The 13,913-nt window shown below is 37.9% G+C and overlaps 2 protein-coding genes across 3 annotated transcripts; both read right to left on the reverse strand.

Annotated features, from left to right (window-relative positions):
- Window positions 1–3,685: 3,685 nt before the first annotated feature.
- On the reverse strand, window positions 3,686–6,562 carry tor2a (torsin family 2, member A). The gene is made up of 5 exons (XM_057320087.1): window positions 6,391–6,562; window positions 5,678–5,943; window positions 5,319–5,494; window positions 5,096–5,223; window positions 3,686–4,887 (listed from the first exon to the last, which is right to left on the reverse strand). The coding sequence occupies exons 1-5, from the start codon at window positions 6,536–6,538 to the stop codon at window positions 4,643–4,645; spliced, it is 963 nt and encodes a 320-aa protein (XP_057176070.1). The 5' UTR covers window positions 6,539–6,562; the 3' UTR covers window positions 3,686–4,642.
- Window positions 6,563–7,123: 561 nt separating this feature from the next.
- Window positions 7,124–13,451, reverse strand: sh2d3cb (SH2 domain containing 3Cb). Of its 2 annotated transcripts, none has more exons than XM_057357829.1 (11): window positions 13,248–13,451; window positions 11,884–11,923; window positions 11,105–11,233; window positions 10,507–10,940; window positions 9,603–9,679; window positions 9,060–9,511; window positions 8,675–8,790; window positions 8,423–8,594; window positions 8,211–8,322; window positions 7,918–8,127; window positions 7,124–7,675 (listed from the first exon to the last, which is right to left on the reverse strand). In XM_057357829.1, the coding sequence occupies exons 2-11, from the start codon at window positions 11,908–11,910 to the stop codon at window positions 7,512–7,514; spliced, it is 1,893 nt and encodes a 630-aa protein (XP_057213812.1). In that variant the 5' UTR covers window positions 11,911–11,923; window positions 13,248–13,451; the 3' UTR covers window positions 7,124–7,511. The 2 variants fall into 2 exon arrangements, with proteins under 2 accessions (XP_057213812.1, XP_057213804.1); XM_057357821.1 differs by lacking the exon at window positions 13,248–13,451 and adding an exon at window positions 12,778–13,028.
- Between the last annotated feature and the right edge of the window lie 462 nt (window positions 13,452–13,913).

A 13,913-nucleotide genomic window follows, 5' to 3' on the forward strand; every position in this document is an offset into this window, starting at 1 on the left:
AGCATCTCACAGGTGCAGAAATGGCGAACCGCCGAGCGAATGCACTAGCATCGGTGTCTTGTGAAGAAAGTGCCTCGTGATGGTGCAGCACAATCTTCCCTAAGATCTACACAGCAAATTCAGACCGATTACTTATTTCTTTTTGAAAAGGAGAACATATTGTAGTCAATTACGATAGGTAATTTTTATTACACTGCAACACATGAAATAATGAAATAATGTTGGAACCATTTGATTCTGGTTTAATTTGACCATTATTATTTAAACAACCATAAAACGAATACGTTCAAATACGTTTGTGGAAATGATTTTGTTTTTGGTGAGATTCAAATATAAAAAGCAACACTACACGTTGTGTACAGGCAGAAGGCTTTTAGAAGGTTTCGCCATTTATTTCGTTAACGAAATTAATTGCTGCTATTATCTCTCGTTAACAAAAAGTGCATTGAGAAAAATGTGGTTATTTGTATCGCAGATCAGTGTGCCGATTTATTGAAAGCGAACAACATGACCAATCCTATATGTGGTTGGTTTCAAGGCCTTTACCCGCTCTAAAAACACACGAGGACGGACAAACGCATGGATCCCGAATCGTCTGGATGCAGGACGAATTCACATAGTTTTGCTGTTTGTGAAAATCTGAGCCCGAGCACTTGATTGTCCAAACGCAATTCTTGTTAAATGTCAAGAGATAAGTCGAGAATTGTGCATGGACATCTGTTGCTGGAGGTTCCCTCGCGTCACCACTGCTGATCATCTCGAGTTTATATTAAAAATTATTATTCAACTTTCTTATTTTTAAGTAGATTGTTTCAAATGTATTTATAATGTTTAACCATACAATGTATTATTTGGCTTGTTTATTTATCAACATTGCATTAAAATCGATCATTTATCAACAGATTAGAGTTGTTGTTTGTTTCGTTGTTGTCATATTGTAAAGTTAATATGATGAATTAACGAAGGAATTTTAAATGATTTGTTGTGGTTTTTTTTTTTTACTGATAGAGGTTGCTTTCGGATTTATTTAATTTGTTTTGCCTATTTTAGAATGAAACACACACACACACACACACACACACACAAATACAGCACCACACTTCTGTGGGCAATCTGCCATTTGAGTAAAATGCAGACACACAATTAGTTTGTAATATTTTACTTGTATAATTATATCTGTGCAAAAAAATGTGACACCCTGTACCTAATGCATTTGTTAAAAAAATAAATTGCGTTTTATAACAAAGTAGGCTACTACATTCAATTTCTAAATTGTATATTAGATTTCATTGATTGTTTATTATTTCATTTGTGATTATGTTGTTACACTTTTAAAATTGAGCTGGCAGGACTTTGTAGCAGTTATGTTCAATGTATGAGGTGTCCGCTACAGATTTTCGGATAACAAAGAAATGTCGTGGTAATCCAATAGGATTAAATAAGATTAGTCTACACACAAGTCAGATCTTTTGATCTTTTAAAAGCAACCCTTTATAACGTAAATACAGCATTAAAGAATACAGTTGTCACTTATTTGCATACGACTTTATTGTAGTTTTTGAAAATGTCACCTATGTATACGAGATCCTATATTAAGGTTCTATTTCTGGTTGTTAAATAAATCAAATAAAACTCAGAAAATCGATGAATACGTTGATAAAAACGCAGTTAGGATGCTTTTAAACATCTAAAACGTGATCAAACAAGTGTTTATTTTGTAAGGTTTAGCAAAGTGTAATAAATAAATACAATTTTACTTATAATAAAGATGAAAGAAAAGTTATAGATAGCTGTATTCACCATGTTTTAAAAAAGCAAAGAACATTGGAAAAAATCCCGGACCTATTGTAATAAAATATACATTTGCTAAACGTTACAAATATTTGACCAAATGCTTATAAAACTATAAATCGCCGATAAGACCAAAGTTTTGCAGAGAGTGCACTCCATGCATCATAACGTTTTGTGTCTCCAGTTATACAAAAAGAGACACAAAGTTGGTATAAAAAACTATTACTGCTGCGTTAGAGGAATTTGCACTTATCGTTACGTGGAAGCAAATGAGACCATACATCATTCCGAGGGAGAATGCGACGGTGTCAACCTATCTGAGTGCTGGGATTCTCAGAAAGTTAAAGAGTTATCAATCATGTTCTGCCTGCGAGTAGAGACAGATTTTTGACACACATTTTCTAATACATCCTCCAGAGGCCCATGTCCCCCACTGACCACACGGAGGCCAAGGCCATCCCTAATGCCCCCTGCACCCCTCTCCCCACATTCCCCCCTTCTCTCGCCCTTTGTTCACCTGTTGTCCTGGAGACCCCATTACTGAAGTAACCAACCCATTGTTTGAGTGAGAACAGAGATGGAGACAAACAGTCCAAAAATAACCTCACAAGGGCTGAAATATTGACTCTTGTGAAGTGTTACAATCTTTCAGAAATAACATGCATAAAACTGTTGGTTTCCAGTAAATTAAAATTGGCTTAAGACAACAAGTGCACAATTGAGTCATATTCCTCTCTCTGTAATGCGCACAAAAATCCATCAAACTGCTGGAGCATATAGCCAGAAAGTAGCAAAGTTGCTTTGGCCGAAGCGTCTCAGCTGAATGCACCTCAAAAGGACATTCTCTGATTGTTTTTCATTTCTGGCCCACACAAGGCCTGCCGCATCCTCCGTCCCACCCCTCAGTCAGGGCAAAATCCAGCCTGACCCTGGCCATGCGGATCAAAGCCTCATCAGCACTGTGGCTGGCCACATTTACAAGTGAAAGCCGGCCAATAATGGGGTGGTTAGTGAGAAAATGAGTAGACAGAGAGAAGCTCACAGATGTTGAAGGGGGTGGGGGCCATTGTGGCCAGGCCAGCCAGGACCGGTGGAGGGGGGGAGGGTTGATGTTGTGCCTTTTTAATCCTGATTTGGGACAGAATGGATAGGTGTTTGAATGAAGGGGCCAGTGGCCAGCCAAGGACAGCCGCTTCGTGGAGCGTGTGAACGGGAGCACTGGGGTCAACCTAAGGAGAAGGGGTCCGGCGATGTGAGGAGGTCAGTCCGGCATTATCTGGTTGCTTTTTTGTAACGGTCCTGTCCTTGACGCCACCTAAAGTGAACGAGAATGTTCTCTACACTTCCTCCTGATATGCAGAGATTTAGAAGATGAAGTCATCAAAGTGGGTATTAGTGCTTTGTACTAAGGTGAAATGGCGGGACGAGTTTGGCGTTAAGAGATTATCCACTAAAATTGAACAGTTTAATATCCACCTCTCAGTCTTGTGAACCTTCAACAGACCACCTTGACCTAACACCTGCCAAATAAATGTTCCCGCTGAGAAACATTTCAAATCCTTTGGCAAGAGGAGGAACATCCCCAGCAGAGATTAACTAATGGGTCTATATAGTTTGAGTTTGTCAGATTCTTAAGATAGTAGGAGGTCTTTGTACCATTCAGTTCATTTTGAACACACTTACATGTTCACACAGTAAGGGGGGAGAAATGGCCATATTTGGATTTGGAAATATTGAAAGAGCAACAGCTCAGTGCTTATGATATTCAAACGCGTTGTGGATGAACAAATACAAATGTCAAAAAGAAGAAACTTGATTTTAGTGTGTATCGATAGACGGTTTCCTCATTTCTGTACAAGATTCAGAATAAATAAAAAATATAAACAACATTATGACAAACTGATTGATGGATTCATCAGAGTTCCTTTTTAAAAAGCTGCATCAAAACAATGATTTATTGACACCATATTGAAAACTATTTTAAAATAAATGTGCAAAACTGTACAATGTAAACAATAATAACACTGTAATTGATACGAGTCATATTCACTTAATATTAATGCTCTTTATGATCAAACCAATGACCACAAAGTGACGTACTTTATAAAGTCTGATGACTGATTGTTATTTGCTTGAATTAAACCTATAGTTTGCACAAATCTGCATTTAACTCGGTTTGCAAATTGTGATTTTCCTGTAGTGACTTCAATTAAATGAATAAGGCGGCGAAGGAATTTTAAATAAAAAACAAATTAATTAAACAATTTCAGTTATTTTAAATTATATATGGACAGCTTTTCAGACAAAAGAATGATTATCTTGATGTGGTACCTCATAAAAAGCGGATATATTCCACTTTGTGAGGTCGCAGGTTGAACTTGTTTAAATACTAAAAGAAAAAGCTATTATAAATAATGTACACACATATAATTAAAAAAACAAACACCTTCCTTAGAGTAGGCACTGCTGCCACCCTGTGGCTGGCATGTGAAATACAGTACTTGTTAAACAAACATCCCCAGTTTCATTATTTGACAAATATCCCCTATTAAAATAATTACAAAACGGCACACTGGAAACAATAAAAAGTCAATGTTTTGCCGGAGTATGTTTCCGTAGCTTGGAGATGTGAAATCAGCTTTTTGCGTAATTAAAAAGCAGAGGAAAAGTAATTTGTCGAAACTTTGTTCATTTCTCTTCATCAGAACTCACCCACATGGCATACAATTGACAGAATCGACCCAAATACACAATTCAGGTTGTCTCGTCTCTGTAGCAATGACCAAAAAGGCTTTCGTATATTGCTTGTTCTTAAAATCCTTAAGTCTTATGTGCTTATTCCTTCGGGCCCTCAAAGAAACAGGTTCACTTTAGCTGGCACTAATTTGCAGCCTGTGCTGGAGAAGTATGGGCTGTCCTGTGGCATGTAATTCATGGCGCCCCCTACTGACGATACCACGTCTGTACGATGACACTCCCCACGCTGGCAGAGCTCTCGCTGGGCGCAGCGCTCGACGTGGCGTCGCCGCAAGGGAAGAAAAGGCACGAAACGAGTAACGAGTTTCTCTGTAATTATTCTGGACTGGTAGAACCCACCTGGGAAACAAAGTACATTTACAAATTACGACTAATTTGGGAGATGAAAATTGTGCCACATTTGTTAAGTACTAGGGGAATAACTGCTAAATGAACCAGTTTGAGCCATTATTTGTTTTTCATGCCATTTTAATATTTAGCCATTAAAGCAATTTTTCTGAACATAAAACACTGTGGCAACATTATTGTTAAGCCCCACAACACTTACTGTTCCTGGTGTTGTACACCGCATCAGCTAAAACCTCCTCCAGCTCCTCAGGACGAATTTCCTCTCGATCTCTTCCAGCTTGTTGGCTTTCCAGCGCAAATTTGTTAATAATTTCCTGACCTACAGTGCTGAAATATCAAACAACGACACGAGAACCCATATCATGAGCACTGTGGAATCATAATGGTCTGTCCATAATAAGCATATAGTCATTTAGAATTACCTTATGAAGATATAAATCGCCTTGCGGTAGTTTGTCTGAAAAAGTACATGAAACGGACCTAAATGCGGTTCTAAAACGTCAATCACTCCAGGAGGCATCTTCTCCATCTCATCGAAGATAAAGATGGAGCGAGCGCAAGCTGTTAGGTTTCTCTCCACCCACTGCTTTAGATCTGACTGTAAAAAAAAAAAAAGTTAGAAATAAAGAGCTAGTAAATATACAGTATATATACGGTAGTCAACACCTTACTTTTGACTTATGTATAAAAAATGTGTAGAACATCGTACTGATGCTATTTATGTAAATATTTCCATGCAAAGCTTTTTGTGTGAAGTGTGGTGATTAAAAACTAAAGGTACCCTGTATTGTTGGACCCGGTCAGCTGAAGAAAAGTGTAATGTGGGAACATACTGATGGATGTAAGGACTGCCCATAGCCGTTCCATAGATATGTCGACCAACCATAGAGCTGACCAGACTCTTCCCTGTCCCAGATGCTCCGTGAAAGGACAGAACCAGTGGTCTGTCCGGGTTTTCATTCTGTAAACAGCTCACCACTGCTTCCGAGACAATGTCCTGGGCCATATGTTGACCATAAAGGTTTTTATAAAGGTCCCACTCTAAACCTGCAAAAAAAGACGTGAAGATGGGCTGAATGGCAACGCAGTTTCTAAGCTGCGACACTGCGCATGCGCGGCTCTCACTCACACTGTGGACTTTATTAAACAGATATAATGAACGATTTGTTTATTAAGTCAATAAGTGTTCAAAAAAACAAACAAAAAAAAAACAAAGAGAAATAGCTGCAGAAGAAAGCAATGGCAAAACAAAGCAGAAACTTGTGTTGCATGACTTTTGCTGTTGCTCAATTCATATAAGGTAACCTTGGCATGCTATATTTACGTTATGTAGAGCAAATGAGGACTATAACACTGATAAAGTACAACATAAACAAACATTTACAAATAACTTTGACATATAGATACGATCATAATTTAAAACAAGTCAGGACAGAGAACAGAAGCTAATGTTAGCTGAAGCTGATGATGAGGTGGCCATTGATAACGCCTTACCTTTAATGTCTGGTTTGAAGTCACAATCGCAGCTGTCAGATATTGAACAAAAAATAGACTTAATCTCAAAACTGGCAGTTAAAGAGGTGTTATAAATTAAAAGAAGTGTAAATATCATGGTAGCTACTCCTTCCGAGCACAGCTCCATGATGAGGCGGACGGCGGACGCGCAACTACACGACTCAACCGCTAGTGGGCGACAGTGTGGCCTCAGCAAGAATTACACGACATATTCTGCGATATAAAAATATGTTTAATATTGCTGCTGGATTAGTATAGAATTAGGCTACTACTAGTATTATATGCGCCTTTTATTTATATAATAATTATACAGATAAACAACTGTGTTCCTGTATGACCATCATTTTTCTTAAAATTGGAGAAAACCTGCATAAATTCAACAGACAGAAAACTCTTTTCTCTCTTGTGGCTAAGTAGACAATTATATAATATAATGGGAACAACAATGTGTGTATAGATATTGATATGACACAAGACTTACTTGAATACGATGTGGCGACTGGTATCAAAGTTCAGGCATTATCATTTAGTCAGTACTAAAATGTAATCAAAATAAGTCTTCATTGTGATTATGCAAAATGTCATTTGTTTCTGTCTTTTGTTTTTAGGGTGAAATGTGACCTGGACACGTTTGTGTAATACTAAGCCATGGGACTTGCAAGGAGCTAGATTAGTCAGATTCACAGAAAACATGACTACAGGGTTTTATGACACACACATTTTTTTTATTGTTAAACAAGTATCAGAAATTGTTAAACATACGTAGTAGAAAATGTAGTGCAAAAGATCAAACTCTGAATTTATTTATAAAAGATATGTGTACGTTTGTGCATAAAAGATTAACAATTAAGAAATTGTACCCATGAGTAAATATTACCCACTATTTGTTCGTTGATTATTAACCAATAAAAGTGCAATTTAATACATACGTCAGATTTGCTAGCTACAATATTACAATGATTAAAGTTAAACTCTCTTCAAAATGTATGTGTGCAATGAACATACAAAAACATTGAAAATCAAATAAGTTAAAACTGCAAAATGAGTTTATGTACAGTTGCAGACATACATCCCCTTCAGACATATTCTTATCTAATATATCATGTTGCTGAAAGCTCTAATCTGTTAGACAGAGCTGTTAGGACTTCATCAAACTTTGCAAAACGTTCATCTTTATTTCTTTCCACACCTCGACTTCCCCACAGCAGACGCATCTGAAACTCGGTGTGGAACACCTCCCAAACATCTGCTTCCTCCTGAAATCCTGCACGTAAAAACATCATGACTAAGCAGCTTGGTATACTAAATGGACTCTTTACAACAAATGGTTGTTCTGTGGCTTTTAGCCTGCCTGTAAGCTTTAAGGCTTTTGTGTTTTTTTCTTTAACTTTTGAAACTATACTATCTAACATCCTATAAACAGGAAAGGCCTTTATAAATGCAACTCTTCTAAATATCCCTGAAAATCTGAAACCATAGAAACTGTTTAGGCTATAAAGCCATTACCCTGCATTTTGGCCTGTGCATTAGCACTGAAGATCGTCCCATTGCGTGCAATGGTACGTGCCGTATCCAGATGGCTCAAGATCATGGCCACTCCAGTGTCAACACTTTCCCATGACTCTGACTCCTCAAGAGTCACATCCGTCTTCTCAAGAAGAAACAGCAGAGGGAGCACGTGGGGAAACAGCGTCGTCTCTGCAGCTACACTTATATCTGCGAGACAGTTTGAAATACATGTCACTTTTTAAACCTCAGCATATGAACTCAGTATCACAGACAGAAGTGTGAAGAAATACCTTCTCCATCATTCATCGACCTCATTGAGGGTCTAAGCGCTTTCTCATAAAGAACAGCACTGTCGGTGTATTTCTGTCGCAAAACCGCCCATGTGTCTCTCAAACGAGTAATCTGAAAAGCAAAATTGTGTTTTTGATAAGAGCATATTACTATTGAACATATGCGCATCATCTACTGTATTTTTGGGAGGTAGGCACAAATTCCACCGTACCTGTGGGATTTCCAAACATTTCATAACTACGGCAAAGCCAAACATGTTCCTGAGGTTGCTCTTGAGTTCAGAGGCTAGACAGATGATTTTATGCAGTAATGCGGCTCTCTCATTTGCACTTCCAGTGCATCCCAGCACCTGTACAGCCAACATGATGGACATGGTGTGAAACCTGACGGGAGATAAAGAATTATTTAGTTCGATTTTGTGCTCATGTCATTTCAAATTAAGTATTTTTGGGGGGTAACAAACCTTTCGAGCAGGTCTTGACGGAGCTGATGTCCATGCGGGAGGGTGAGTAGCTCCATACCTGAGCTCACTCCCATGCTTTTCATCATATCATCAGACATATCCAGGATACGAGCAACCTAAAAAATATATTTTTTCTGTTTACGGTTAAATCTTTACATTTATAAAGGGAAACATCACCCAAAATAATAAATATTCTGTCATCTTTTTTTGACTCTCAGGTCATTCCAAGCATAAAAGAAGATATTTTGAGAAACGTCTCAGTGGTTTTATGTCCATACAATGGAAGTCAAAGGGGGTCAATAGGTTTATATTGTATTTATATTATATAGGTTTGAGTAAACGATGAAATGCATGAAAAGACAAGCTGAAATCAAACCCATCATACCTTGCAGTCATCTTTGGTGATATGCATTGCCATTGTCTTAACATCCACATCACACAGTGCATCCTTCACTCTTTTAAGTAGTCGGGTCTCTAAAGGTTTATTTTCAGCGGGCAGCAGCGGCGACTGGTATGTACTCGCTCTGAAACAGGAAACTGTTTCCATGGTGAAAGGCACAAGATAATCATCTTCATACTCCTGTATCTCTTGTTCTATAGAGGGAAGCTCTGTGGCCACATGGACTGTTTCTGGATCAGTTTGAGGATCAACAGAGTCTCTGTTAATGTTTTGATGCGTCATGGTGGATAGAAGATGTAGTGTTGGTTCCAAATAGATAAGAGTGTCCTCAGGAGGAGATGAAGAAAGTCTGATATCACTGGACTTCTGCAGAACAGGCGAGGAAGGGACTATTACAAACTTTCTGTTTTCTGATGGGCTACGTCGTCGCCTGGCCACTGTAAATGACAGCAAAACGACAATTACACTTATGAATCGTTCATAGATAAAACATATTTTTTCATTTTATGGAACCATGATTATGCTTACGTGTATTCATTAAAGTTGGAGATGAGGATACTACAAGATGCTGCTCTAAAGTGCCATCAAAACTCCTCACCACATCGCTGTATAATATAAAATATATTTTTATTAAATCAAATGTATTAATACAATATGAATTTTTATATAAATTAAATATAAGATAAATTGAGTACAGTACAATACAATAACACCTCCAGAATGATATTATTGTGTGTAATATTTTATATAATATTACTATTTTAATAAACTATACGAAAAACATTAACATTACATCAAAAGCCATTTCTCTGTTTTTTATGCCAAATAAGTTATCGAATGCAAAATACTGATTTGATATTTATTTTATTATGTTAAACATTTAAGCAAGACTAAAGTGCCAATTGACCAATTAGAATTGAGCATTCCCAGATACTAAAATAATGAAATAAAAAAGATATATCACTGTTCAACTTCATTTCCAAAAGAAAGACTTAGAGGTGTAATACTTTATATCATATGTTTTTTTAACTTTAAGCCGTCAAAAACACATCAAAATATTGTCAAATAAGTAATAAAATGCAATGCAAATTATTTTATGACATTAAACATTTAAGACTATTAAAGTCTTATTCCCTCATATTAAAAATATTGAAATAAATAAAGATATTATATCACTGTTCAGCTTCAAGCAGCAGAAAGACTGAAATGTGTAATATATTATAAACTAAGATATCACAAAACATTAGTGCTGTCAAATCTTGTTTGAGGCGGGACATTTTATAATCTGACCAATGACAAGCCTAGGGAATGTTTAGGAAAAGCAGTTATTATCAGATCGCCTCTGGTGTCATCAAGTGAACCAGAAATGACACACTTCACCTTTAACACAAACAAACTTTTATGATGAAAAATGTAAATGAACAAGGTTTACCTCTGTGGATGTATCTGCTCAATTTCCAAAGCTTCTGTCACAGTTACACTTTCCCTCATCTTCTGGCTTCCCCTCCTACTGGTGGGCGAGTTTACCGGACTGTTCTCCACACTTGGCAACCCAAACATGGCCTCGAGATATCTCAGTGGAAGTGTCCTGTTAACTGGCGAGTACACATAGGCGCCACTCTGCTTTGTCAGAGGCCTTGGATTTACAACATAGGAATGAACTAACGCCGGCACTGAATCAAATGTTTCCCCTTCCAGAATGTACTGCGTTCGACTATATCCGTCGTGAGATCTGAGCAGAACTTTGCTGATGAGGAAATGGAGAGCTTTCTGGTTCCAGCGGCAGGTTAAGACGTAGTCTCCGATGCTTGTGAGGGAGTCACGGACAAGAAATTCCCCATCCTGTTGCACAAGAGACTCAGACACCTGTGCGAGGCAATGCAAGGTCATAAATCTATTTGGAACATTTCATTATTTTGAGTTGAAGAAAGACGCATTAAAACAGGAATTAGAAACAAGCATTTCACAAAGGCTAAAATAATTAAATCAATAGTTTAGCTTTAGTTCCAGAAGAAAGATGGTCTCCTCACCTCCCAAGGTATACGACCGTGGTACCAGGCATGACTAGATAAGTTACTGCTGCTCAGTTTCAACTCTTCCTCCAACTCCTTCTTCAGTTTCTCTGACGGGGAACTCAGCAGGCACGTCTCTCGAGAAAACTGGGAAGTAAAATAAGGTCGAGCATTTCTTGAGAAGTCATGAGAACCATCTTGCGAAAAGTAGCGCTTCTTCTGTACTCTTTTCAAACCGTGACTCACGTCTGTTGTTAAGGTGACATCATTGTGTTAGAGCTTTAAAAAGATCAATATATCATTGCAACAACAATCTCTGAGGAGTCTCCAGTGCCCGAGCGTTTGGATGTTTAGAGCAATAAAATTGATATAAGTGAGCTTGGATTATGGGAAAATGTCTTTACTGCTGTCCTGTATTGTTTAGAAAGACAGATGGCAATGGAACTGAAAAGGGCTGCTTTAATTCTAGAGGATAACACAGAACTACCAGTGGCGCTAATGTTCAGTTGGTGTAAAATAAACGGCAACATTTGGCACCAGTTGGTTGCCTGCAACAAAGTTTGTCCTCAACCATTCTGAAGAAGACACGGGCATCGGTCCAAGCCCTTTTGTGTCACCCATCTTAATTCAATTACGGTTTAATGGCTAAGCGCTCTGATTTCTTTTGTGACTACAACTTTGTTAAGAAATGTCACCAGCAACACCTATAAGGAAATACATAAAAGAATGGCCAAGATCTGAACAACCCTGCGAAGTTTTCAAAGTTAATATGTAAATAGCATAATGGGCGAACTTACCTCTACATAAACACTGCTGTTTTCCATGGGATCTGGATGACTGTAAAAGCATTAAAAAAGTAACATTAGACCGGTGTGCTTGTTATTTGTATACAGTCAGTGTGTTGATAAGCAAAGATTTGCACTTGATTCTAAATGAAATGTCTTCAACAAATTCTTCAGATGAATACAATATGTGCCTACTTGACTACTTTGTGTATTAGTGGTGCCGTTACAACAACAACAACACATAACACACATCTAACAACTCCCAGTAACAGCCAGCTGTGTCCATCCCAAACAAAAAACAGCCCGTGCCAGACAGGCTGAATATCTCAGAGATTACAACACTGCTTCCCTTTGGTTTCACAATCAAATATTTAACGCTCTGTACAGGACACAGCCTTCTGGCTTAAAAATGTGAAAAAACAAAATAACACATTCCTGAACACATGGCGTTCACACGCGGGTAACCCAATAATGCAATCCATACTTAAACTGAAAACTATTTTTCTTATTCTTAGAATATTTATATTCTATATAAATGTACGAATATTTACGTTCTCCTAAATCTTGCTGTACACTCTCACAACAGTAAGAAAAAACATCATAAGACCCCCCAGGTCCAATATAACATGTACCAAAACCATTCCCAAATGAACAAAACTGCACTACACTTTATTATTTACTAAGATAAACTGTAGTAAATTGTAGTATACTGTACTATAACAATGACTAAACTTTTACCACAGTATTCTGTAGTATCAACGATAGTAAAATGACAAACTGTAGTACTAAATAATTTTATATTTACAAGGTTCTGAAATTTTACTACACTTTACTAGTTACGGTATTTTTTTTCCACGTGCGTATGACTGTGAAACAACCTGACAATAACTTAAAACATCCTCCTACCATGTATGGATCCTCAAAGTCATTGTTTTCTCATTAGCGGTCAGTTTCCACAAAAATGTACAGGATAAAGAATAACAAATAGCCTGCTCGATGCGTTTCCTATGATGTGTTTTCTCAAGCGCAAATGAACCGCAGGAACTGGAGAGCAGAGCGCAGAAAACAAAAGCAAAGTTACATAATGAAGACTCGCCTCCTCGAACCTCTCTCTCTCTCCAGACAGCCGCAAACAAACACCATGAATCACTCTAAACAGAGTTACTGAGAAAGAAAATAACAAAGCAACCGGCATCCTAGTGTAGCAACCTGTAGCTCAATGAATGATGTAGGTTCGAATCCCATGAAATCCCACACTTGAATGCACCGTAATTTAACTTTGGATTGAAGCGTCGCTTTTGTACGTATGATTTCTATCATTTCATGTTCAGAACACAGTACCAAACACTATGCAAATATATTTTGTAATATCTCACCTTATCCCTCAGAGCAGGTCAACCCCATGTTTGTAAGCTGTTTAGGATCAGCTCAAAAGTCAGATACTAACATGAGAAGGACCTCTCAGATGTCTGTCTTGTGTTTGCTCTACTGTTGACTCCCAGCGCGTCTATTATTCTGAGCTACAATGTGACAGTGTCTCGTGATGACGTCGTTTCTTTATATATCTCTCTTCTCCGCCCCAAACTCCCCAGCTTTATCAGTAGGCTATGTTAGGTCTACATCGTACGTGTGTACGCAACTTGTTTAGAGAGATTTAAGCAGAGTTCGCAGAATCATTCAGGGGTTTTCTTGCGCAAGTTACTGAGTGGCAGATGGAGAGCACAATTCCCATGTCTTCTTTATTATGGTTTCATGGCTTAAAAGCCAAGCCGTTTATAAAACTACGTTTGATTCTTAACAAAAATAATAAACAAAATTGACCTTACGTAGTAGCCTACGGGAAATCACAAGCGTTGAAATGCACAGAATTAGTCAGTGTTGCAACTTAGTTTGATCGAACACTGAGTGAAATGTCTTAACAGATTTGTGCAATATTAGTAGGTTTTGTGATTCACCGATTAAAGGATGCGCAGACTGAGCGGCATGACGTCACAATATCGCGAGAAGGATTTGAGGGCCGTACGTGCTGTGTTTTCGAATTC

This window comes from Triplophysa rosa, linkage group LG2 (assembly GCF_024868665.1).
Source record: "Triplophysa rosa linkage group LG2, Trosa_1v2, whole genome shotgun sequence".
NCBI classification, from domain to species: Eukaryota; Metazoa; Chordata; class Actinopteri; order Cypriniformes; family Nemacheilidae; genus Triplophysa; species Triplophysa rosa.

What these genes read in the sequence shown, in the direction of transcription:
- tor2a (XM_057320087.1), bottom strand. Translation starts at nt 6,538, where the DNA reads ATGGAGCTGTGCTCGGAAGGAGTAGCTACCATGATATTTACACTTCTT. An exon ending in CTTCAAACCAGACATTAAAG is followed by an intron (nt 5,944 to 6,390) that starts GTAAGGCGTTAT and finishes CTTTTTTTGCAG; the next exon opens with GTTTAGAGTGGGACCTTTAT. An exon ending in ACCGGGTCCAACAATACAGG is followed by an intron (nt 5,495 to 5,677) that starts GTACCTTTAGTT and finishes TTTTTTTTACAG; the next exon opens with TCAGATCTAAAGCAGTGGGT.
- sh2d3cb (XM_057357821.1), bottom strand. Translation starts at nt 12,800, where the DNA reads ATGACTTTGAGGATCCATACATG. An exon ending in ACTTTGAGGATCCATACATG is followed by an intron (nt 11,924 to 12,777) that starts GTAGGAGGATGT and finishes ATGCTTTTACAG; the next exon opens with TCATCCAGATCCCATGGAAA. An exon ending in GTCGATGAATGATGGAGAAG is followed by an intron (nt 8,128 to 8,210) that starts GTATTTCTTCAC and finishes ACTGTCTCGCAG; the next exon opens with ATATAAGTGTAGCTGCAGAG.